This window comes from Chiloscyllium plagiosum, unplaced genomic scaffold, assembly GCF_037043375.1.
Source record: "Chiloscyllium plagiosum isolate Xiang-an unplaced genomic scaffold, Cpla_swu_hap1 HiC_scaffold_49, whole genome shotgun sequence".
NCBI classification, from domain to species: Eukaryota; Metazoa; Chordata; class Chondrichthyes; order Orectolobiformes; family Hemiscylliidae; genus Chiloscyllium; species Chiloscyllium plagiosum.
The window spans coordinates 3,865,548-3,891,439 of record NW_028270187.1 but is presented as its reverse complement, the minus strand read 5'-3'; the positions used below and the strand labels follow the sequence as shown (position 1 = coordinate 3,891,439).

The following is a 25,892-nucleotide window of genomic DNA, read 5'->3' as shown; positions in this document are numbered from 1 at the left end:
TAATTTCTGGACATAACAAGGAGTGAGATGGTGCCAATACACAGCGGGTGCAGAATAACTTGCAACGTAGAGATACTGTCAGGTTAGTAGGTCTATAGGCAAAAATAGAAAAGTCATGACCTCAAAGATGTCACAGTTGGGAGAACTAGCATTTCATTAAACAAGTTATCCAGGACAGTGTGAGAGTGAAGTATGTCAGTCCCATTTCGAAGTGAACTTCCTATAGCTTTTAAATGCGTGGTATCACCTTGGTTAAAAAGTAAATTCTACTTGTTTATTAGAAAATACTGAACCTATTACATGTTCACAATGTATTCCACTTAAGTAGGGAAAGAAGTACATAAAAATTCCAACTAATTATTCATCCAATTATCTCTTAAACTTGCTTAAGACTTAAACTTGCTGTCTGGCTCTCTGACTGCATGTAATTCATGTATCAATTCTTTTTATCCAGACTGGAGGAATTAAATAGCAGCTAAGCATCAGATTGAAACAAATATTGCAAGTTAATTTGTTTCCACAAAAAGAAAGTAGAACAAATCTCAGACAAAATGACTGACTAAATACTTTGTTTTCAAGTAGTCCAAAGGAAAATCAAACATTTACATGAAAAGGTACACATTCAGACAGATACCCAGAGATTATTGGGCACAGAATGAAGAAACTCTCATACTGGTCTTGTTATAAATATGTGAACAATAAATTCAAAGTACACATTCAGACCAGAGACTGATCAATCCAGAAAATAACTTACAATCATAAACAATACCTTTGAATAAAAGTTGTGGAAATTATCCAACCTGCTTTAGAGTGCCAGAGACTGACAATGATATAAAAAGTGTCACTTTAATTTTCAGTACAGAGGTCCTCCAGTCCAGGTAGAGGTCATTCAGCCCACAGGCCTGCAACAATTTACCAAAGCACATCCCACCCAGATATAGACCCCCTACCCCCATAACCACATCTTTAACATAGTTAACCCACCTAGTCTGAACATTGCTGAATATTACAGGGCAATTTACCATGGCTCGTCCAGCTTACCTGCTTGTTTGGACTGTGGAAGGATAGTGGAATACCCAGAGGAAACTGTTACACAGACGTTCGTACCTTTAAGCCAGTTGAACTGGATAACACCAAGTGTTCTGAAAAAAAAAGTAGCATTTGGTCAAACAACTCAAGTAGCTGCTTGACTGGAGACTAAAACAAAATTGAATTTGACCAATCAGTTTAAATTATATCCCGAAAATACCAAATTCCAATCCAGTTTGAATTGAGTATATTGACAATCTTATAAGCCAATAATACAGTCCTATGCTCTGCAGGTACAAGACTGGGAAAAAAATGAACAGTTGGGAGAATTGCCAAGCCACCATCATGTAAAAAGACTGCCTGAAAAATAGCTCTCTTAAAGGTACCTTTATCGATCAGTGACCTGTGAAGCAAAATCCCCAAGAAGAACAAAAGACAGGAATACAGAAAAGAACCGAAAGCTCCTGGTTTTGAGGTATGAAGTTTTGTTTTGTAACTGTTAATCAGGAGGTCTATTGGACTAGTATTATAGAAGATAGGTTTGAGGAAGGAGTTGTAAATAGTTGTTAGTTAATCACTCTTTGTTATACTTTAATAAATAAAGCTGTTAATCTTTACTTTAACTAGTTCTTGGCCTATTGAATTTTCACAGATTACTGCATGGGATAAATCTTTTCTGTGTTGCTGGTTTTAAATTAGTAAAGAGGTTTGTTGGACAAAACCAATGCAGACATGGGGAGCAGATTTGTGTGCAGTTTGCACAATGAGCCAAGGCTGGAATTGAAACTGGGTCCCTGGCACCAGTGTGCCACCATGCTACCCTGACATGGATGGCAAATGATAAAATCTTTTGTATGTTGAACAACAGAGATTTGAAGTAAAAAGAGCTCCTGCAGTTTGTGGCAAGTGTCATGTTAAACAGAGACTAATGTTGTAAGTACACTCATTTATTCACAGAGCACACACTGAAAGGTACCGATACTTTCAAATGCACTTATTCATTCATGTAGTTGAAACTCAGGTTCAGAATGAAAACTGCGCTCAAACGTTCACAGTGCCGAAACCGACAGGTAGAGATTTGAAACAATGTTGTCATATTCATTAAAATAAAACTGACAGGTACATTTTGATAGCACTCATATTCTCAGAGCTCAGTACACACAGGCAGATAAAAATGTCACAGAATTCTCATTTTTCTTTTTGTCTTCTACTTTGAGACATTTAAACTGACACAAATCTGAAAGAAATTAATAACTGTAGTATATATACCCTTCAATTGCATGACAGAAATGAGAAGCATCATTCACCTTGCATTTTATCTCTAACTTACTGTGTGCTCACAGATCACATACTGACAGATTCAATTACAAGTCCCTGTGACATAACAGGGATGGAGTTAAAAAAAAACATTCATTTCATCTGAAAGTTAGAAATGTTGAAATATTTGCTCTCTCACATGCCAGTGTATTGACAGAAACTGAGTGAAAACAAGATTAGAAACAACAAACTGGCAGTTACAGAATGAAATACGGAGTCAGTTGCAAAACAATGAATTGTTAGGATACAATGCAACTATTCACTGGTGAGAAACTGACATGAACAGTGTGACATCTGCATTAACATTGTTATTGCAAATTCCGCAAGGTACAAGATATTGCCTCTTGCCAAATGCTACAGTTATAAATACAAACTTACTGTCAAATCGCAGAAGTTGATTGTAAGGATTTGCTGTGGAGGGGAATTAGTCCTAGCTGAGACTGTCTAAAGTGGTGTTTGGTCACACTCAAAATTGTAGATACTAAATGTGACACATTCTTATGTTAATGACTGACACCTACAGAATAAAAAAAACAACAGATTACACTTCAGAAGGTTTGAGTTACAGTCCAGTAACATATTGACATGTAAGGACTGTGAAATAGAATAAACAAAAATGCTTTACCTCCCAGGCACAGATTGGAGGAACATTTCCAAGTGGCAGGCAAATGGTGTAAAGTTTTACAGCTTCCATCAGTGTTTGGTGGATACAGAATAAAACCTGTCTTGCAGTAACACTAATTGACTATTACACAGAGGACCACAGCCTCGATGGACAGGTGTTGAATTCATGCAAAATGTCTAAATAAGGACTCGATAGATACAAAGTTCAAGTGAGACATATATAGCATGCTAACGGTTACTGGTTCACAGGCATTCGTATGAGACTGCGAAATGCTCTAAATCCCTGCGTGAAAGTTCAATACTCCGAAATAAAAACTGCAGCAACGTGGTTCTGATACACTGCAGTTACTTGCAAAGCACATAGTTACACGTCGGTCTCTGGGCCCACGGTTAGCAATCAAGTTCTCAGAAATATATTAATCCCACAGACAAGACAGACATTTTCAACCCGTGACTCAATAGAAGTTTTAAATGAGGACTTTTTTTCATCTCTCTCCAACTCTGTGCAGTTGAGAACGAGTTCCATCAACCCCAAACCTAGAAACCACTCACAGTCTTAGAATCCCTACAGTGTAGAATTAGGCACTTCGGCCCAATAACACCGACCCCCCGAAGAGTAATCCACCCAGATCCATTCCCCATTATTCTGCATTTACCCCTGATTAATGCACCTAACCTACCCATGCCTGAACATTATGGGCAGTTAGCATGGCCAATTCACCTCCCTGCACGCCTTTGCATTGTGAGAGGAAAACAGCATTCGGAAGAAACCCATTCAGACACGGGGAGAATGTTCAAAATCCACACAGACAGTCGCCCGAAACTGGAATCGAACCAGGGTCCCTGGCGCGTTGAGGCAGCAGTGCTAACCACTGAGAAGGGATCCATAGAGAGGACCAGAAATAGACATGCGGAGCTGGAAACACACCCTTCCACTCCCACATCATCACAACAAAGAGCAAAAGGAAGAAGGGTTTCCTGAAGAAGGGCTTATGCCCGAAACGTCGATTCTCCTGTTCCCTGGATGCTGCCTGACCTGCGCTTTTCCAGCAACACATTTTCAGCTCTGATCTCCAGCATCTGCAGACCTCATTTTCTCCTCAAAGAGCAAAAGGAAATCGAGTCAATACCACAGTCACTTTCTGTGTGACAGACATAAAACAAATCTCCCTCAGTCAGTCTGACAGTAACAGAATCACCACCCACTTCACAATTCGTTGCAGATTCTGACAGATTGGATCCCACTTTACCCAATCACAGAGACTGGAGTGTTTGGGAATGATTCCTTGTAAGATACCCAATCAGAAACCAGGCTTTCCTCCATCCCTCATTAGCATTGATGACGTCGTCAGGCTATAAAAGGGAGCTCCGAGCCCGCTTTCCCTTATTCTGTGTCTGAAAGTGAGCGGCGCTATGGCTGATGAGAAGAAAGCACAGCAAGCCTCCAAGAAGGGCGCGAAGAAAATCATCAAGAAGGCGCCAGCGAAGGGCGGCAAGAAAAGGAGGCGAACTAGGAAAGAAAGTTACTCCATCTACATCTACAAAGTGATGAAGCAGGTTCACCCCGACACCGGCATCTCCTCCAAGGCCATGAGCATCATGAACTCGTTCGTCAACGATATTTTCGAGCGCATCGCGGGGGAGGCTTCCCGCCTGGCCCATTACAACAAGCGCAGCACCATCAGCTCCCGGGAGATCCAGACCGCCGTGCGGCTGCTGCTGCCCGGGGAACTGGCCAAGCACGCCGTGTCGGAGGGCACAAAGGCGGTGACCAAGTACACCAGCTCCAAGTGAAGGACCGCACTGTACTGAAACAAACATCCACAACCCAAAGGCTCTTTTCAGAGCCACCCACAACTTTCCTGAGACAGCGGAACCATTTCTTTAAGGGTTGTTTGTTTTAGTTTGCATGTGATTCATAAGATGTACAGGACTTTGGTTAGGCCACAGTTGGAGTACTGTGTGCAGTTCTGGTCGCCTCACTTTAGGAAAGATGTGGAAGCTTTGGAGAGGGTGCAGAGAAGATTTACCAGGATGTTGCCTGGAATGGAGAGGAAGTCGTACGAGGATAGGTTGAGAGTTCTCGGCCTTTTCTCGTTGGAACGGCGAAGGATGAGGGGTGACTTGATAGAGGTTTATAAGATGATCAGAGGAATAGATAGAGTAGACAGTCAAACTTTTTCCCCGGGTACAACAGTGTTACAAGGGGACATAAATTTAAGGTGAAGGGTGGAAGGTATAGGGGAGATGTCAGGGGTGGGTTCTTTACCCAGAGAGTGGTGGGGGCATGGAATGCGCTGCCCGTGGGAGTGGTAGAGTCGGAATCATTGGCGATCTTTAAGCGGCATTTGGATAGGTACATGGATGGGTACTTAATCTAGGTTAGAAGTTCGGCACAACATCGTGGGCCGAAGGGCCTGTTCTGTGCTGTATTGTTCTATGTTCTATGTTTTAAATTTTCGTACTGCATTCGCTTTTATGATTGCTTTGGAATTTGAGATTCTTGACGAGGTATTTTAGTCATTTGATTTTATCAGTGCTTTGCAAACTGACGAGGTGAGGGGAGAGAGTTCATAAACAGTCTCTTCCCTGTCTGTAGAGAGAGAGCAGATTACACGTCAGGGAATCATTTTTCATGGCATTTCTTCAACTTGCTAAAAGCCCTGGTGGAATGTTAACAGTTGTTTTCACCCTGGCAAACCAAACGAAAGTGCCCACAGCTTTCAGTCACACGGGTTGATGTATTTTACCCTTCTTTTACATTGCCAAAGTGCGGGTTTAATCCGATTTTTCAGAATACAAAATGCAAAGCATTTTCTGCTGTCGGGGAGAGGCTTTCAAAGTGAACCGGGAGAACACCAAAACAGCTACCGCTCTGAAATGTGAAATTTGGTGATTTTTGCTGAATCTGATCGAGAGCGACAAGGGAGGACGACTTTAAAATATCGACTAAACACCGTGTTCGCCATTGATACTGAGCTGGAGGTTGTGTGCTGCGTTATCAACGTGCCGGGGTGCGACTGAAATGTGAAAAGACAGTGTTTAGCCTGTTTTGTTTCAGCTTCGTCACAGGGTTTAGAAAATTGCTCATTCTCAAGATCCGAAATGGACAGAGGTGGGCAAATGAGGGAGAAACAGATCGTTCAGGAGAAAGTGAGGACTGCAGATACTGGAGATCAGAGCTAAAACTGTGTTGCTGGAAAAGCGTAGCAGGTTCGGGCATGAGCCTCCTTCAGGGCTCATGCCCGAAACGTCGATTTTCCTGCTCCTTGGATGCTGCCTGACCTGCTGCGCTTTTCCAGCAACACATTTTCAGCAGAGAAACAGATCGTGTCAAGGATACATTCGTAAATGAAAGTAAATTAACATACGAGTAGTAAGTGTCTTTAAACGTCCTCAGTTTTTTTGTATTTCATTTTTCAATCTAAAACCTATTCCTTTGTTTGTAAATTGGCGGGCTTTTCAAATTGTAAAAAAGCGGTTATGATTTGGCGCTCGTACTTTCCGCCCTCCTCCCCGTGCCCTCTCCGGATTGGGGAATGAGGCAGATATCTGATTGGGAATTGGAACAACATTAGGAGGGGCTGGACAATGGGACCAATCAGCAATGCCACCCCGCCCCCCCCCAACCATTCCTCCCGAAGGTATAAGAGGCCGCAATGTGGGCGGAGTGTAGTATTTTCTCTGAAATTGCTTCTCAGTGCTTGACTATGTCTGGAAGAGGAAAGGGCAGTGGGAAAGGTCGCGCCAAGGCGAAGTCTCGGTCGTCCCGGGCTGGCCTGCAGTTCCCGGTGGGCCGTGTTCACAGACTCCTGAGAAAGGGTAACTATGCTGAGCGTGTGGGTGCCGGAGCGCCGGTCTATCTGGCTGCGGTGCTGGAGTATCTGACGGCTGAAATCCTGGAGCTGGCCGGCAACGCGGCCCGGGACAACAAGAAGACCCGCATCATCCCCAGGCACCTGCAGCTGGCCGTGCGCAACGACGAGGAGCTCAACAAGCTGCTGGGAGGGGTGACCATCGCTCAGGGCGGGGTGCTGCCTAATATCCAGGCCGTGCTGCTGCCCAAGAAAACCACCGCTGCTGGATCTGCTAAAAAGTGAAGAGACTATTCTTGAATTTGACAATCCAAAGGCTCTTTTAAGAGCCACTCACAGCATCTGTGAAAGGAGCTAAACTTTCTGTCGGATTGATTATTTTCCTCGCCTTTGTATCGGACATCAATAAATTCCACGCTCCATTTATTTGGATAATGTCACCATCTTCAGAAGCAGAGGAAGAATTTGTCATAAAATGCCATTGTAAGAGTGCTCTGAACGACAGGATTTTTTATTGAACGGTCACTGCTTGAGTGATCTGTTTTGTTGGAATGTCTTATGACTTTAGAATGTCGCCGATTAGATTCACATTTTCTTTAAGTGCAGTAGGAAGAGCTGGTTTGACCCAGTGCAGTAATGAGTCAATCGCTGCAGAATACAGTAAGGAACAGTCCCTGACCCTCTGCGCTTTATTTTCGGCTCGGTTCATATCCAATCTTTTATCCCCTGCCTCTGGAGAGAGAGAGCAGATTGAACACCAGTGAAGCATATTTTTCAACTGTAAAGGCGGGAATGGAGTAAAGTGAGATGGTCTGATCTTTAATTTCGTAATCGAAAAAAAGCAATCAGCGTGTACGTGCTCATGTATTCTCTGTAAAACTTGCTGCTCTTTTCTCCGTGATGGCGGGCAATTTTAAATTTGAAAATAAGCCGTTGATCTCTTGGCGCTATTTTTCCCCCCAGTCTCTCCTGCCTCCGCCTCACCACAAGCCATGTTAACGCAAACGGAGTCAATGAGGAGATTGGGTTTTTCCACAAATATCTAACAATACCGAAATTTGATGTTAAAATCACACTTGTTACTATATTTTTTTCATAAATTCCGCAATCCCTGATTGAATATCTCATTAGTATTTCTATCGGAAGTTAGTTTAAAAACTTCTTTCCCCTTCAAGGGTTTCCTTTTTATCCTGTGGTAAGTCATCCTTACGATCTTCACCGAGATCTATCATTTCCTTCGCATGTGAGGATTTCTCTTATCCTCAATTTCTATCCCTCATGGATTGTAATTGGTTTTGGAAGCCAAACTTTGATTTATTGACCAACCGCTAACCATCAGCCATTTCAGCTGCCAATCTTGTTGTTTTAGCTCTCTGCTCTTCTACGAGTTTTCACTACTACAGGAAGTGGATCTTTGAACTCCCGTCTAAGTGCCAATTTCCAATGTTCAAACCACCTCTCTGCCTTTCTTTTCTCTCTCTTCTCCATTTAATCATAATTCAAACGGTTTCATTTCTGTTGCCCTTTGCTTGTCTTTTGCCTCTAACTCAAGTTGCTTCATTTTCCATTGAATTTTAGCCATCTCTGAAGATTCTGATGGTGTTTCCAACAAATTTAAATGCTGAGCTACTGCTGTAATTATCTCTCCTTTCCTCATGGAAGGACGCAGCCTTAACCCCAGCTTGACTGCTATTTCCAGCAGCTTGGCCTTAATCACCTTTTGTAAAAGCCCCAAAATCACTTCTTCCACCCCACAATACTCCTGGTGACTGAAAGAGACATTGCTATCCCAAGCACTGTTTAAACCAACTGAATTCAAAACCCAGAACAAAAGACACTAACACCTACCTCTCGCTGCCTTCGAGTCCAACAACCCTAATCCCAAATCGAAACTATAGAAGAAATCCTGCAAAGAGCCCCCAAACTGGTATGGACCAGGCCAGACTCCCTCAAAACATTTCAAGAAAGTAGCCCGGACCCTAACTTTGCTAGTTGTTTTAAGCAGGTGTAACTCTGATATCCCAGGAATGATGTAGCTGGTCATATCACATAGTTTTAAACAAAACAGAATTGATTTACAAGATTACCGAATGAAACCAACAAAGAGAATAGGATACTAAATTACTTAACCTATCCAAAAACCCAACAGATTATACCAACTTAACAATGTTGTTCCCAATACTTGCAACAGTCCCCACAAACACACTTTGGCACAAAAAGGTAAAATCAAACACAGGGTCTTACAGGAGGAATGTCAGAGAGAGTACCATCATGGACCAGCTTCTTTGGGTTCAGCAGCTTTTTCAATTGCCTGACTGCTTTCAGTCAATAGCCAGACAGCCAAAAACCAAATCAAACCAGAGAAAAGCTGAACTGGGACACTTCCCTTTCATTGTACAAGGGTTTTTTTTAAAATGTGGAAGCCTTTTGCCTGAGGCATTATCTGTTAGTTATAATCAAAATGGCCCTAAAACCCATCAAGTCAGACTTTTTGGAGTCTGTGTCTTTTACAAGCTTATTAAAGGAGCAGCATCATCACAGCAGACTGGTTGTAAAAGCCATGGGATACAGGGTAATGTGGTAAATTGGATGCAAAGTTGGCTTAATAACAGGAAACAAATGGTAATGGTTGATGGCTGCTCTTGTGAATGGAAAGTTGTCAAGCAGTGGTCTGCATGGCTCAATGTTGGACCCTCTGATGTTTGTTTTATACGTTAAGGATTTGGACTTGAATGTGGTGGACAAATTTGTGAAATTTACAGGTGACACACAAATTGGCCATGTAGTGGATAGTGTGGAGGATAGCTGTAAGCTCCATAACTATCATTGATCATTTGGAGGAGTGGGCAGAAATGTGGCAGATGGAGTTCAGCTCTGAGAAGTGTGAGTGAATGCATTTTGGGACATCAAACAGTAAATGGGAATAGACGATAAATGAGAATATAGGAGAGACCTTGGTGTACAAGTTCACAGGTCCCTAAAGGTAGATGGGGTTGTAAAGAAGACAAGTGGAATGCTCTCCTTCATGGGCAGAGGGATGGAATACAAAAGTAGGGATATAACTATGAAACCGTATAAGGCACTGTGCAGTTGGGTTCCCACATCACGAGAAGGACGTCATTGTTCTGGAGAGAGTACAAAGGAGATTTACTAGAACGTTGCCAGTGCTGGTGAATTGTACCTATTGGAGAGGTTGGGGTTATATTCCTTGGCACAGAGGTGACATGATTAAGGAATACTAAATAGCGAATACTAAATAGTGAGCTACTAATGAAGGAGCAGAACACCGAAACCTAGTACTTCCAAATAAACCTGTTGGTCTATAATCTTGTGTTGAGTGATTTTTAACTTTGATTTGGTGGTGCATGCAGAGACCCTAAACTCTTAAACAAAAATCCATAGAACTGCACCTCAAGTTCTGTAAACTACAAGGCTATGGGCTGTGGCATGAAGGTGGGATGAGAAAGGGCATCTTTGGTTTGGTATATACAAGATGGGCTGAATAGCCCCCTCTGTGCTGTATTATTTTTATGATTTGATAGTTATCAATTGGACCCTCACATTCACCAAGCCAGAACTGACAGGTAAAGATCAATAACTGAACTCACATATCCACATACTCACTTGCATCACGTGGCCCCATTCATGGAGCTGTTGTTTAGTTTCTGGATCTTACTCAATTGGTCTTACAATTTTAAGAAAAAATGGACAAGGAGCAGCTCAGGACAGGAGTGGAATCAGACCTGTGGTTCTGTTTAATTTGCTGGCTTTAAATAAAAAAATCTTAAGAATGAGGAACTGAATGTTACATTGATGTTGCCAATCACAGTTGATGTTGGTTTACAGGAGGTATCTCTTCGGTCTTCCTCCAGGCAAGTACTCAAAGGACCAAGACAATGTAATATTCCCTCGGTACAGAGCCAAGTGTGACCAGCTGCTTCGAACAAACAGCAGGTATGTTACTGCGATCAGAGCGAAGAACATCCTTTCCACAGTCAGAGTGGATTGAGTCAGACTCACATTGAGCTCCATTTCCAGATATGTTCAAAGTCAAACACCACCAATGAAATGGAAGTTTCTATCTATTTAATCTCTCTTCTATATGCATGTTACCCAGTTTCAATCAACTTGAATGAATCCTCATCCGAAATTATACACTGCATTAAATCTGAACATCGAACAGTACAGCACAGGAATGGGTCCTTCAGCCCACGATATAGTGTGGAACATGCCGCCAAATGAAATGAATCCCTTGTGCCTGCCCTTGATCCATAACCCTCCAGTTCTTGCATATTCATTTGTTTACCTAAAAGTCCTTTCAATACCCTTATCGTATCTGCCTCCACCTCCACCCCTGGCAGTGCATTCCACTCCTACCACTCTCTATGTTTAAAATAAACTGCCCCATATGTCTCCTTTGAACTTTCCCCCTCTCCCGTTATATGCATGCCTGTTAGTTATAAACATTTCAATTTTTGGAAAAAGATTCTGATCATCAACCTTAACCATGCATCTCAATTTTAGAGACTTCTGGATATAGGTTTGCTTGCTGAGCTGTAAGATTTGTTTTCAGACAGTTCATCACCACACTAGGTACCATCAGTGAGCCTCCGGATGAAGCACTGATGGTATGGCCCACTTTATATTTGTGTGTTTAGGTTTCCTTGGGAAGGTGACATCATTTCCTATGGTAACATTGAGTAATAGAGATGTACAACATTGAAACGGATTCTGTGGTCCACTCGTCCATGCCGACCAGATAGGTCTCTTTTATATCTTTTCCCTCTCATCCTAACTTATGTCCTCTAGTTCTGGACTTCCCCACACCAGGTGTCATCAGTAAATTTACTATCTATACCTCTTATCCAAATCATTTATATACATGACGAAAAGTAGTGGACCCAGCACCGATCCTTGTGGCACTCCACTGGTCACAGACCTTCAGGCTGAAAAACAACCCCCCACCACCACCCTCTGTCTTCTACCTTTGTGCCAGTTCTGTATCCAAGTGGCTAGTTATCCCTGTATTCCATGAGATCTAACCTTGCTCACCAGTCTCCCATGGGGAACCTTGTCAAATGCCTTACTAAAGTCTATATCGATAACATCTACCGCTCTGCCCTCATCAATCCACTTTGTTGCTTCTTCAAAAACATCAATCAAGTTTGTGAGATATGATTTCACATGCGCAAAGCCATGTTGACTATCCCTAATTAGTCCTTGCATTCCCTAATACACGTACATCCTGTCCCTCAGGATTCCCTCCAACAACTTGCCCACCACTCACTTCAGGCCCACTGGTCTATAGGTGCCTGGCTTATCCTTACCACCTTTCTTAAACAGTGGCACCACGTTAGCCAACCTCCATTCTTCCGGCACCTTACCTGTGACTATCGATGATACAATATCTCAGCAAGTGGCCCCAGCAATCACTTTCCTAGCTTCCCACAGAGTTCTCGGGTACACCTGATCAGTCCTGGGGATTTATCTACTTTTATGCGTTTCAAGATATCCAGCATTCCCTATACCTATGAGCCTTTCCTTTCACCCTCACAGGAATATGCTTTCTCTGGACTCCTGTTGTCTTATTTCTGAAGACTTCCCATTTTCCAGCCAGCCCTTTACCTGCAAACATTTGCCCCCAATCAGCTTTTGAAAGTTCTTGCCTAATACCATCAAAATTGGCCTTCCTCCAATTTAGAATTTCAACTTTTAGATTTGGTCTATCCTTTCCAATCACTATTTTATAACTAATAGTGGTATGGTCACTGGCCCCAAAGTCCTACCCCATTGACACCTCAGTCACCTGCCCTCCCTCTTGTCCCAAGAGCAGGTCAGGTTTTGCACCTTCTCTCGTAGGTACACCCACATACTGAATCAGAAAAGTGTTTTGCACACACTTAACAAATTCCTCTCCATATAAACCCTTAACACTATGGCAGTCCCATTCAATGTTTGTAAAGTTAAAATCCCCTACAATAATCACCCTATTATTGTTACAGGCAACTGAGATCTCCTTACAAATTTGTTTCCTACTTTCCCTCTGACTATTAGGGGGTCTATAAATACAATCCCAATAAGGTGATCATCCCTTGTTTCTCAGTTCCACCCAAATAACTTCCCTGGATGTATTTCCAGGAATATCCTCCCTAAGTACAGCTGTAATGCTATCCCTTATCAAAAATGCCACTCCCCCTCCTCTCTTGCCTCCCTTTCTGTCCTTCCTATAGCATTTATATCCTGGAACATTAAATTGTCAGTCACGTCCATTCCTGTGTCACGTTTCTGTAGTTTCCTGTGGTGATGTCACTTCCTGTTCTTTTTCTCAGGGGGTGGTAAATGGGATCCAAGTCAAAATGTTTGTTGGTGGAATTCCGGTTGGAATGCTATGCTTCTGGGAATTCTCGTTCATGTCCCTATTTGGCTTGTCCTAGGATGGCTGTGCTGTTGCAGTCAAAGTGCTGTCCTTCCTCATCTGTATGCAAGGATACTAGTGAGAGTGGATCATTTCATTTTGTGGTAGGTGATGTACATGTATCCTGGTGGCTAGTTTTTTGCCTGATTGTCCAATGTAGTGGACTTATAAATAGAAAGCGGGCCATATCTCCGGTGCTACATCCGGAGGCTCACTGATGATGTTACCAAGTATGGTGACAAAACGTCTGAAAACAAACCTTCCAGCTCAATGAGCAAAGCTAGATCCAGAACCTCAACCTGAGCTACAAATCTTCTCAAAACTTTCTACACTTCCATTACATTTCCCCTCGGTCGCTGCTGCTCAGAAGAAAACTACTCGGGTGTTTCTAGCTTCTCTTTATTGTTCATACCCTCTAATCTGGACAATATTCTGGCAAACCTCTTCTGCACCCTCCCTAAATCCTCCACATCTTTCCTGTAATGTGCCGACCACAAATGAATGCAATACTCTTCAGTTAAGAATCTCACAACACCAGATTATAATCCAACAGGTTCATTCGGAAGTATGAGCTTACACAGGTAGCTGTGAAACAGGATAACAAGACACAGAATTTATAGCTAAAGATTACAGTGTCATGCAAATGAAATTATATATTGAACAAACCTAGATTATTGTTCAGTGATTCATCTTTTTAGAACGGGTTGCAGTTAATTAATATATGCATCCTAGAACTTCTTTAAAGTCACATTGTCAAGATGACTTCAGGTTTTATTTTAAAAAGGGTGACATCTCAGCTCAGACAACATATTAAAGATGAGAGGTTAGAGTCTGACTGTATCCCAATCTTGAGCGAGCTCAAAAATGTGTTGCTGGAAAAGCGCAGCAGGTCAGGAAGCATCCAAGGAGCAGGAGAATCGACGTTTCGGGCATAAGCCCTTCTTCAGGAATCCTGAATGTCGATTCTCCTGGTCCTTGGATGCTGCCTGACCTGCTGTGCTTTTCCAGCAACACATTTTTCAGCTCTGATCTCCAGCATCTGCAGTCCTCCCTTTCTCCCAATCTTGAGTAAGACTGGTTCTATTTCCAAAGTAGGAATTTATAAAATATTACATGGATTGACTGTCTGCAGATTGAGCAAAATAGAATGTATCTGCAAATATAAGTCTGCAAATGCAAATTCACCCCAGTCACTTATGTGTGAGTACATGTGAGAGTGTGTGAGCATGTGAATGTGAGTGCATCTGAGAATGTGTGTATGTGCATGCTTGGTAAAGTGTGAGTGTGTATGTATGTATGAGAGGAAGCGTGTGGAGGAGAGAGAGTGTACAGTGTATTGGGGATGTCCAATTGAGGCCGTCCTCATGGGTTCTGGCAGCTAATTCCATTCCAGGGAGGATACTTTTAACATTACAATCAAGGTGAACAAAGAAACAATGCTGGTAGCTTGAACAACCATATCTGAAATAGATAGTGAGTACAGATATTGAAGGAAACATTTCAGCTATCAGTAACTGAGAAGGACAGAGTTAACCTTTTGTCACAATACTCTTAAGTACGGCCTAACCAAAGTCTTATAAAGCTGCAATGACATCCTGACTCTTGTATTCAATTCCCCGACCAATAAGGCAAGCATGCCATACGCCTTCCTCTCGATACCATCCTGTCTACTTGTGTGGCCATGTTCAGGGAGCTATAGACTTGAACCCCAAGATCCTTCTGTATGTCAAAGGTGTTCAGAGTACAATCATTTACTGCATACCTTTCCGTAACATTTGATCTCCCAACGTCCAGCATCTTACACTGTGCCAGATTAAACTCAATCTGACATTTCTCCACCCATGTCTGCAACTGGTCTATATCCCACTGTATCCTTTAACACGATTATATTAGATTGCCTACAATGTGGTAACAGGCCATTCGGCCCCACCAGTCCACACAGACCCTCCGAAGTGTAACCTACCCAGACCCATTTCTCTCTGACTAATGCACCTGACACTATGGGGCAATTTAGCTTGGCCATTCCACCTGACCTGCACATCTTTTGGATTGAGAGAGGAATCTGGAGCACCCGGAGGAAACTCACGCAGACATGGGGAGAACATGCAAACTCCACACACAGTCGCCTGAAGCTGGAATCGAACCCAGGTCCCTGGCACTGTGAGACTGCAGTGCCACCCACCACATACAAGCTTTTGTACTCCCTACATCTCCTACCCATTTTTATGTCGTCTGCGTTTAGTAACAATAATCTTAATGTTACAATCAAGGCAAACAAAAAGCTGATGCGATTACTTTGAACAACCATAAGTGGATGTTGAGTACAGATGTTGAAAGAAACATTTCAGCTATCAGTAACTGAGAATGACAATTAATCTTTTGTCACATACATAGACACAGCAATCAAATAATATGACTTCCAAAGGCACATTCTGTGTCAAAGCCTGACAGAGAGAATGATTAATGTGTCGGTACGTAACCACACATCCATTCCCCACCCCACGCACACACTCTCACCCTTTCTCTGACTTACAATGCGTTTCAAAAACATACACTATCCTGACACACGTTACAATGTCTAACAGTTCCATTGACATTGGGAGCGACAGAAAATGTTACAAACAAAATGATTTCTTCCCACAGATCCCTTGTCAGAGAGGCCTACAACACAGAGACACTACACTACTAACCACACCGCACCATGGCCCAACACTTCAACTGCCCCTCCCACTGCTGAGGAATGCAGGTCCTGGGCCTCCTCCGTCACCATTCCCTTACCACCCGATGCCTGGAGGAAGAACACCTCATCTTCCACCTCAGAACCCTCCAACCCCATGGCATTGATGTGGACTTCATCAGTTTCCTCATTTCCCGTTCCCCACCTTACCCCAGTTCCAAACTTCCAGCTCAGCTGATGCAATTACTTTGAACAACCATAAGATGTTCAAAACCTTTGAGTCTGCACTGATCAGAAACAACCAGCTAACAATTTTCATCCTGATCAGCCAGCATCTATTTGCTTAAATGTATCATGGTAGCAGAGAGGCTGCCATCCCCATCTTTATCACAACATCATTCTCCATTTCTTCATGTTGTAGTAGAAAACTTTGTTTTGTCTGTTTCAAGAGTGTGGTGCTGGAAAAGCAGAGAAGGGCAGGCAGGAAAATCAAAGCCCTTCATCAGGAATGAGGCTGGGAGTCTTGGAGGTGGAGAGATAAATTGGAGGGAATTGGGGTCGATGGGAATTTAGATGAGAGTGCAACAGGTGGATGAAGGTGGGGGTAAAGGTGATAGGTCAGGGTGGAGGGTGGTGCAGATAGGTGGGAAGGAAGACGGACAGATGTGACAGGTCATGAGGACAATGCTGAGCTGGAAGTTTGGAACTGGGGTAAGGTGGGGAACGGGAAATGAGGAAACTGGTGAAGTCCACATCAATGCCATGGGGTTGGAGGGTCCTGAGGTGGAAGATGAGGTGTTCTTCCTCCAGGCATCGGGTGGTAAGGGAATGGTGACGGAGGCGGCCCAGGACCTGCATTTCTGAGCAGTGGGAGGGACAGTTGAAGTGTTGGGCCATGGTGCGGTGTGGTGTGGTTGGTAGTGTAGTGTCTCAGAGATGTTCTCTGAAGCGCTCTGCGAGTTGGCATCTTATCTCCCCAATGTCAAGAAGATTGCATCGGGAGCAGCGGATACAGTAAATGACGTGTGGAAGTGCAGGTGAAACTTTGATGGATGTGGAAGGCTCCTTTGGGTCCTTGGATGGAAGTGGTGGGGGAGGTGTGGGCGCAGGTTTTGCAATTCCTGCTGTGGCAGGGGAGGGTGGGTTGTTTGGAGGTGTGGACCTGATGAGGTTGTTGCGGAGTGAACGGTCTTGACGGAAAGCGGATAGAGGTGGGGAAGGAAATATATCTCTGGTGATGGGGTCTGTTGATGGCAAAGCATGATGCGATGTATACAGAGGTAGGTGGGGGGGTGCGTTCTATCCTTGTTGTGGTTGGAGGGGTGTGGTTCGAGGGCTGAGGGGCGGGAAGTGGACGAGATGCACTGGAGGACATCAACCCCTACTTGGGAGGGGAAATTGCAGTCTTGAAAGAGGGAGGCCAATCTGGCGTATTCTGTGGTGGAACTGATCCTCTTGGGAGCAGATACGGCGGTGGTGGTGGAAGAATTGGGATAAGGGACATTTTTGCAGGAGGCTGGGTGGACAGAGGTATACTCCAGGTAGCTGTGGGAGTCGGTGAGTTTGCAGCATCTGCAGTACTCACTTTCACCTTTGTGTGTTTCAGTCCAACCAGAAACTTTATAGACAACACTACTATTATAGGACAAGCCAAACAGAGAACAGCCAGGGAATTCCTAGAGGCATGGCACTCATCCACAGATTCAATCAATAAGCACATCGACTGGTAACCATCCTTCAAAGCAGTGGAGAAAGGGGGGGGGGTGGGGGGAAACGAAAGCCAAAATTGGTAGGTTTGTAAAACTGCTCATTTTATTTTCAGGCAGAGCAGAACAGTGTTGATTAATCCATAAATGGAATTTGGCAGTTTACATATTCTGCACTGCAAGACAAACAAAAAAGTCCTTTTCCTTTCCTCCTCCCTACTATAGAGCAACGCAACAGTACAGCTAATGGTGCATCATCATACGACAGAGCAGGGTAATGTTCTGTCGACATCAGAAAATAGAATTGTCTTTTCTGTACAAGGAACATTATGGTCAGTCAGCTCCAATGCAGTTGAATTGTTTGTCACCCTTTCATTTAGTTGCAAATGGATTCAGTTTACATTGATTTTTACTTCACCAAATGCATAAAAGAACATCACTATGCACTGAAACAAAAACTGATGGCTTTCTGAAGACCAACATTTTATATCATTACTCTCTATTAGATTCCACACCATACAAGATACAAAAGGTCCATTCCTTTTCCTACCTTGACACTGAGGAACAGCACAGAATCTTTTCTGTTGCAGTGTGTTACATTTTCACTTGCACGTGATTCCTACAGGCACTAACAATTAAAGAACTTCAGCTGTTTCCCATTCACTACAGGAGACATGAACTGAGATACAGACAGAGTGGCAGCACAAGAGCAAACTCACTCTCACTCAGCCACTGGATGCTGAAAGGAAAAGAATAAAGTTTGGCCTCTATTTCCAGATGTGAATTGACTCTCAACATCACGTATCACAGCTGAGGATATACAGTGCCCAGCAGTGCCTGATAAAGTCTACTATATATGTATACACACACACACACACAATGTAAAAATAAACAGATTGAAATGCAATACAGTTACGCATCATTGAAAAGAGTTTATTTACAGAGTTTATGCTACACTCAGACACAAACCACAATTGAACATAGGTGATTGAAATCCAGTAAATCTCCAATGAACCCTCTCAAGAACTTGAGGATCCTTCCCTAAATAATGTGCCCAGAACTGAAAACAACCGTGATCTGTCCGACCAAGGACAACAGTTATTAAAAGTCAGATGTCTACAGAACTGATGTCAAATTGTCCTTTCCACATAGACACTGACAATGAGGGGATGAAGTTCACATTCCCAACAAATACTGTAGAATTGATGCATTAGAGAATGTCCCAGTATATATACAAGGGGATGAATGGTCTGCTTCTGATCTGTACCATATCAGTGATTCTGATTTTGGTGAGAAAACTGATGACATGCTGTGGTGTTGCATATTGGTATAAAAAATATCATACAGAAATGAACTGACATGCAGAATAAAATACACTTTCATGAAAAAACACCAATGTCTAGGTACAAATTGAAACTAAATGTCTCAGTGATACCACGGATCCCAGACTCTCTACCCAAACAGGAAATGTGTGACCATGATTCAGAATGGTTCTCAGAATAAAGCAGTTTCCCTTCCGCTATCACCCTAGCTCCTCTCTCCCCAAGACAGACCTGACAGTCAACACAGAAATCACAAAATGCAGAAAAGATTAAGACCCAGTCTCAACACCCTCATAACAACTATCACAGAACGTATCACACAGACACAGAATATTACTGGCTTCCACTTAGATACGAAAGAGTAGAAATTGATAAGTACAGGCTGATAACTACACACACACTTTCATTTTGCAGAAACAGACAAACAAATGATGACAACACAGTTACCGCAATGCAAATGTGTGACTATTAATCTCCATTGGTCGGTTTCTAAGTGACACATTAGCATTTCAGTATCTGTCAGGGACAGATTAATAACTATACTCTCATTCACAAAGACAGGAACAGAATGATAACTACACGCCCAGTTTCACACAGCATAAACTGACAAGTACATTGTGACAATGACAGTCTCATATTCACAGAGCAGATTCTCACGGGTACATATTGGTACCTGCAGTGTTCACATTCACCAAACAGGAACTGACAGGTACAAATGATAAGTAAATTCACATATTCTCAAGGCAGAGATTGAAAGGCAAATATTGGTGATTACATTCACATAGTAACATAGGAGAAAGTGACAGGCACAGATTAATATTGACAATCTCAAAACACAGCAGGGACAGAATGGTAAATACACTCTCACATTCACATAGGGGAAACGGGCAAATACAGGTCAATATTAACTGTCTCAATTCACAGAGCAGGAACAGACAGGTAAATCCCATTCACATATGGGTAACGAACAGGTAGAGATTAATAGTTACATGCACATAGAAGAATCTGACACGTACTCATTAATAACTACATTGTTATATAAAATGATTAGGAGTTTGGTGTTGAGATTATAATCTCTAATTCACAGTTGATACTAACCCAGGGAGAAGAGTGAATTGTGAGGATGATGCTGAGTGACTTCACAGGGAGATTGACAAATTGGCCAAATGGGTAGAAATCTGGCAAAAGAATTCCAATGCAGAGGAATGAAATGAAATGCATTTTGCTACCAGAAACACATGGCAACAATGTAGGGTCAATGGTACATTTTTGTAGGGAGCACTAGAGCAGAGGAACCTTGGGGTTCATGCACATCATTCTCTCAAGGTCGCCAGGCAAGCTGAAACAGTTGTGAAGAAGGTTTATAGGATTCTTGCAGTTATAAATAGAAGCATTGAGTATAAAACTGAGAAAGTGATGCTATACCTCTATAAATCATTAGTCAGGTAACATTTGTGTTCAGTTCTGGGCACTTTATTTAAGGAAGGAACTTCAAGCTCTGGAGAGGGTTCATGGGAGTTTTACTAGAATGATAGAAGAAATGAAGGATTTTACCTACAAGGAATAATTAGTGACATCAGGCTCCTTCTCCTTGAAGCAGAGAAGATTTAGAGAGGGACCTTATGGAGGTGTTCAAAATTATGAAGAATTTTGACAGGGGAAAGAAGAATTTTTTTTACCACAAGTTGGTATGCCAGTAACTAGGGGTCACAATTTCAAGATTGCTGGCAAGACAGCTAGGAGTCACATGAGGAGATATGTCTTTTCTCAAAGTTGTTAGGATTTGGATTGTGCAGCCTGGGATTGTGGTGGAGGTAGATTCCGTATGAGGTATGAAAAGAGATCTGGAAGTATATTTTATGTGATGAAGTTGGAGGACAATGAAGATAGGGCTAGGGAATTATTGTCTTGAATTATTTCCAGCTCACCACAATTTAAATAAAAGATGTAGAGTATGTACAATTCATTGTCTAGTCTGCCTTGACCCATTCACCAGGAAATCAAATGGATGCTCAAGTTAGGAAAGGACACCATAAAATCTTAAATCTCTGCCATCAACAATTAGATCGTGCTACAGCCGTATAAATTGACCCACCGAGAGTTGTGGGAGAGACCATTATCCAGATGGTTTCTCAAGACAAGTCCATCTTTTGAACTGACATCTTGCTGTGTGAACTGAGACAAAGCCTAACCAAGTCACAGAAACATGACAGTGCTCTGCCTTCTCTTCCATTTCCTCCTTATTTGCGAGAAGATAGATTTGCTGTTGATTGATTTGTGAAGTTTCACAGGCTTTCTTCTGTGCTGTCTCACAACATCTGTGGAAGGATGGCATAAACGTTTCCCTCTTTGTCTTGACCTGGTTCCTCATCCCCTCTTGTATCTGTGTTCCACAGGCTGGCGTAAGTGATGCAGGGTGGTTGCTGTTCCGCTTGGTCAGCCTGAAAACAGGTCAACAAGAAACGTAGTAGATAGGAGCAGGACCAACATTGGTGGCATTTTAGACAGAGAAGAAGGTTATCTAAGAGTATAATGGACATTAGATCAGCTAGGCCAGTGGGTCGAGGAATAACAGATGAAGTTTAATTTAGGTAAATGCGAGGTGTTGCATTTTGGTAAGGCAAACCAGGGCAGGACATATACTGTTCATAGTACAAGTCTGGGGACTGTTTCCAAACAAAGAGACCTTGGTGTGAAGGTTGATTGTTCCTTGAATGTGGCATTGCAGCTAGACACGGTGGTGAAGATGTTTGGCATGCTTGCCTTCACTGAATAGAGCTCTGATGACAGCAGTTGGGGCATCATGTTACAGCTGTACAGGATGTTGGTGAGGCCACTTTTGGAATACTGTGTGCAATTCTGGTCAGCCTGCTGTAGAAGTTTCTTCAGCTAGAAAGGGCACAGAAAAGATTGACAAAGATGTTACCAAGATTGCAGGGTTTCAATTATAAGGAGAAGCTGCAGGAGCTGGGAGCTTTTCTCCCCTGGAGCTTTGGAGGCTGAGGGGTGGCCTTACGGATGTTATAAAATCACGAGAGGTAAATAGGTATGGTCTTTTCCCAAAGGTAGGGGTGTCCAAAACTAGTGGGCATAGGTTTAAGGTTAGAGGGGAAAGATTAAAAAGGGACCTGACAGGCAAATTTCTCACACAGAGGGCAGTGCGTATATGGAATGAGCTGCCAGAAGAAGTGGTAGAGGCAGGTACAATTACAACATTTAAAAGACATTTGGAAAGGTACATGGGTAAGAAAGGTTTAGAGAGATATGGGCCAAATGCAAACAAATGGGACTAGTTGAGTTTGGGCAACCTTGTCAGCATGGGCGAGTTGGGCCAAAGGGCCTGTATCCGTGCTGTATGACTCTATGAAAATGGATGAGAAAAACAAACTTTGCCTGAAAGACAACCAGTGTACAGCAGGAGCTGTGACTATTTGGGTTCATTTTCCAGACTAATTTCTCTTAGCAAGGCATGTGTTTGGAGCAAGCCTAAAACTGACCCTGACAAATGTTATTTCTCTGTACTCTGAACAGAATGTGGCCATCTCTGCCAAGGTGGGAAGTGGATGCAATTCCAAAATGTCCTTGAACCAATCGAACTGCTCAGGCAGAAGGCCATAAAGAGTTTGCACAGGGATAGGAGTCACACACAGAGCAGAGTGGGTAAGGAGGGCAGATTTCATTCCCTAAAGGACAATCACAAACAGGAACAGGAGAAGGCCATTCAGCCCCTCGAGCCTGCTCAGCCATTCAATAGCATCGTGGCTGATGCACCATTCCTCGCTCATTTTCCCGCAGTTAAGATGTCATCCTCAATTCCCCGCTTAAAAATGTGTTGCTGGAAAAGCACAGCAGGTCAGGCAGCATCAAAGGAGCAGGAGAATCGACGTTTCAGACATAATTCCCGACTGATCAAGAATCTATCCATCCCAGTCTTCAACCTGCTCCTGTCTCTACACACAGCTCTCTGTGGCAAGGAATTCCAAGGACACTCAACTCTCTGAGAGAAGAAATTCCTCCTCACCTCAGTCTTCAATTTTGAACCAGATGGTTGTTTGTTCCTGACAACAGTCATCATTAGAGTCTTAACTCCGGATCTGTTTTTGTTTAAAATTGAATTCCAAATCCATCACCTCCCACAGCAAGATTCAAATTCACATCTGCAGAGCATACCCTGGGGAGGTGTAAACATAGGATTTTGCTTCCCCATTGTTTCAGAAACTGAAAGTGAATCTCATCAAAATTGAGACCGGAATAAATTGCCCCACGATTGAGCTAAACATTAATGCCCCCAGAATCCATACAGTGTGCAAAGAGAGCATTCAGCCCATCCAATCTGTCCCAAGCCAGCGAAGAGGATCCCACCCAGATCCTGACCCTATCCCCATAACCCTGCATTAACCATGGACATTCCCTCGAACCTGCACATCATAGAATCCTGCAGCGCAGAAGCAGGCCTTTCAGCCCGTTGGGTCCATACCCTGACCCTCTGAATAGCATCCGACCCAGGCCCATCACCTCTCCAATCCCTGTAACTCTGCATTTCCCATGACTATCCCTTCTAGCCTGCGTAACTCTCACACTATGGTCAACTTAGCAAGGCTAATCCATCTAAACTGCACATGTTTGGACTGTGGGAGAAAACCGGAACACCCGCAGAAAACCCATGCAGAGAAGGGGAGGATGTGCAAACTCCCAATAGACAATCACTTGAGGCTGGAATTGTTCCTAGGTCCCTGGTGCTGTGAGGAAGCAACGCTAACCACTGAGCCACTGTGCCACCCAATGTTTTTGCCACTGGCCATGTAGGGGTTGGTTTGCTCAGTTGGTTTACAATGTATAATCAGGCTGACAGCATGTGGTTCAATTGCTGCTGTGGTTGAGATTGCTGTGAATGATCATTCCCTGTGCCTTCGATGTGGTGACCCCCAGATTAAACCATAAAACAGTTGTTCCTTTTTCTCTCTTTGTCTCCCCCAAACCTCTCTCTCTCTCTAATGAGAGAATGGTGACTTTACATTAACTGCCTGCTAAAAACATAACTCTGCTGATTAAAAATTAACTGCCCTCTTTTTCACTGCAAAAAAACTCACGTTGTTTCCTTCCTGCTGCACCATTAGAGTGAGCTGTAAATGTAAGAACGGTACATATCTAAATGAATTGAGAGAGGATGCAAAGGGAGATTTACCAGCATATTCCCTGGGGGGCTGGAGAGTTTCAGTGATTGAGAGAGATTGGACAGACTGGGGTTGTTGGCCTTACAGCAGAGTAGATTGAAAGAGAGGGACATAGAAAACGATGAGGGGTGAAGATAGGGTAGGCAGGAAGAAACCTTCTCCCCTTGACAGAGGTGGGGGGAGGGGTATAGATTGAAGATAAGGGCCAGGAGGTTTCAAAGGTATGTGGGGAAAATCTGGAAGTCACTGCCTGTAAGGGTGGGAGAGGCAGAAACTATCATCACATTGAAGGAGGATTTAGATGAGCACTCCGGATACCAAGGCTATGGGACCAAGTACTAAGGAAATGGGACTAGAGAATAGTGAGGTGGTTGTTTTTGACCAGCACAGACTCAATGGGCCTTTTCCTGGGCTGTAGACCTTTTGGAAATTATGACTAACTCACTTTGAGATGTGTAGAATACCCAAGATACCATCTAACGTGATTTTACATATTTCATGTTCAAAGATGAGGGGTTTGTCTTCAAAAGATAGATTGAGCAGTTAAGGCCAATATGCTCTGGAGTTTAAAGGATTAAGGGAGATCCAACTGATGAATGTTGGGTGGTAAAGGAGGTGATATTGACAAAGGAGACAGAGAGGATGTTTCCTCAGGTGTGACAATTTAGAACGAGAGGGTCATTGTTTCAGGAGAAGGGGGTGGAACAGATTGAAACGAGAGATGTTGAGAAATGGCTTCTCTCTAAGGCAGAGGGGGTGAGAATCTCTGGGAATTCACTTCCCAGTATGTGGGTGCATGTCAGGACACTGAATAAGCTGAAGGAGGGGACAGACAGATTGTTAATCAGTGAGGGGTTAAAGGGAGGGGGGCAGGAAACTGCAGTGAGGCTGGGATGAGATCAGTCACAGCCATAAGGAATAAGGGATGCAGGCTCCAGAGGGCCCCTAGCCCGTATGTTCTATTGGTCATCCAGCTGCCTGCACACTTTTTAGTGTGGGTGGCTAATAGCACATGCTCAGAAAGCTCTGATTCTGAGGGACTAAACTGTGTGACACATCACAGGCCATTAGTCACTGAATAGCCAAGACCATAAGATATAGCAGCCATTCGGCCCATCAAGCCTGCTCTGCCATTCTGGCACGGCTGATATTTTTCTTAACCTCATTCTCCTACCTTCTCTCTGTAACGGTTGATCCTCCTACTGATCAAGAACCTATCTATCTCTGTCTTAAAGACATAATGACAACCGTCTGCAATAATGAGTTCCACAGATTCCCCACTGTCTGGCTGAAGAAATTCCTCCTCATCTCAGTTCGAACGTGAGTTCCCTTCACTCTGAGGCTGTGCCTTCGGGTCCTAGTCTCTCCTACTCGTGGAAACAACATCTCCATGTCCACTCTATCCGAGCCTCTCAGTATTCTCCAATTTCAACCAGGTTCTCCCTCATCCTTCTAAACGCAAAAGAGTCCAGGCTCAGAGTCCTCAACCTCTCTTCATATGACAAATCCTTCATCCCTGGGATTTTTCTTGTAAACCCCTTCTGGACTCCTTCCAAGTTCAGCACATCTTTCCTTAGATAGGGGACCCAAAACTGCTCACAATGTTCCAAACGTAGTCGGACCAGAGCCTTATACAGCCTCAGCAGTACATCCCTGCTCTTGTATTCTACACCTCCCAAAATGAATGCTAACGTTACATTTGCCTTCCTAACTGCCAACCGAACCTGCCTGTTAACCTGAAGAGAATCCTGAACTCTGACTCCCAAGACCCTTTGTGCTTCAGATTTCCAAAACCTTTCCCCATTTAGGAAAC

At 43.3% G+C, this 25,892-nt stretch overlaps 2 protein-coding genes and 1 pseudogene across 2 annotated transcripts in view; 2 read left to right on the top strand and 1 right to left on the bottom strand.

The window, feature by feature from the left end:
• Positions 1-4,347: 4,347 nt before the first annotated feature.
• LOC122544591 (histone H2B type 1-O-like) lies at positions 4,348-4,792 on the top strand. The gene has a single exon (XM_043683909.2). The coding sequence runs from the start codon at positions 4,384-4,386 to the stop codon at positions 4,762-4,764; it is 381 nt and encodes a 126-aa protein (XP_043539844.1). The 5' UTR covers positions 4,348-4,383; the 3' UTR covers positions 4,765-4,792.
• A 1,888-nt stretch (positions 4,793-6,680) lies between these two features.
• LOC122544548 (histone H2A-like) lies at positions 6,681-7,512 on the top strand (annotated as a pseudogene).
• A 13,691-nt stretch (positions 7,513-21,203) lies between these two features.
• LOC122544534 (uncharacterized) overlaps positions 21,204-25,892 on the bottom strand; it is a 59,257-nt gene continuing 54,568 nt past the window's right edge. The window contains exon 7 of the mRNA XM_087984698.1: positions 21,204-21,794. Coding sequence (XP_087840824.1) covers positions 21,769-21,794 — 26 coding nt within the window. The 3' untranslated portion in view covers positions 21,204-21,768. The remainder of the gene's footprint in view (positions 21,795-25,892) is intronic.

Excerpts from the sequence above, each read along its gene's own strand:
- LOC122544591 (XM_043683909.2), top strand. The coding sequence starts at position 4,384 with ATGGCTGATGAGAAGAAAGCACAGCAAGCCTCCAAGAAGGGCGCGAAG.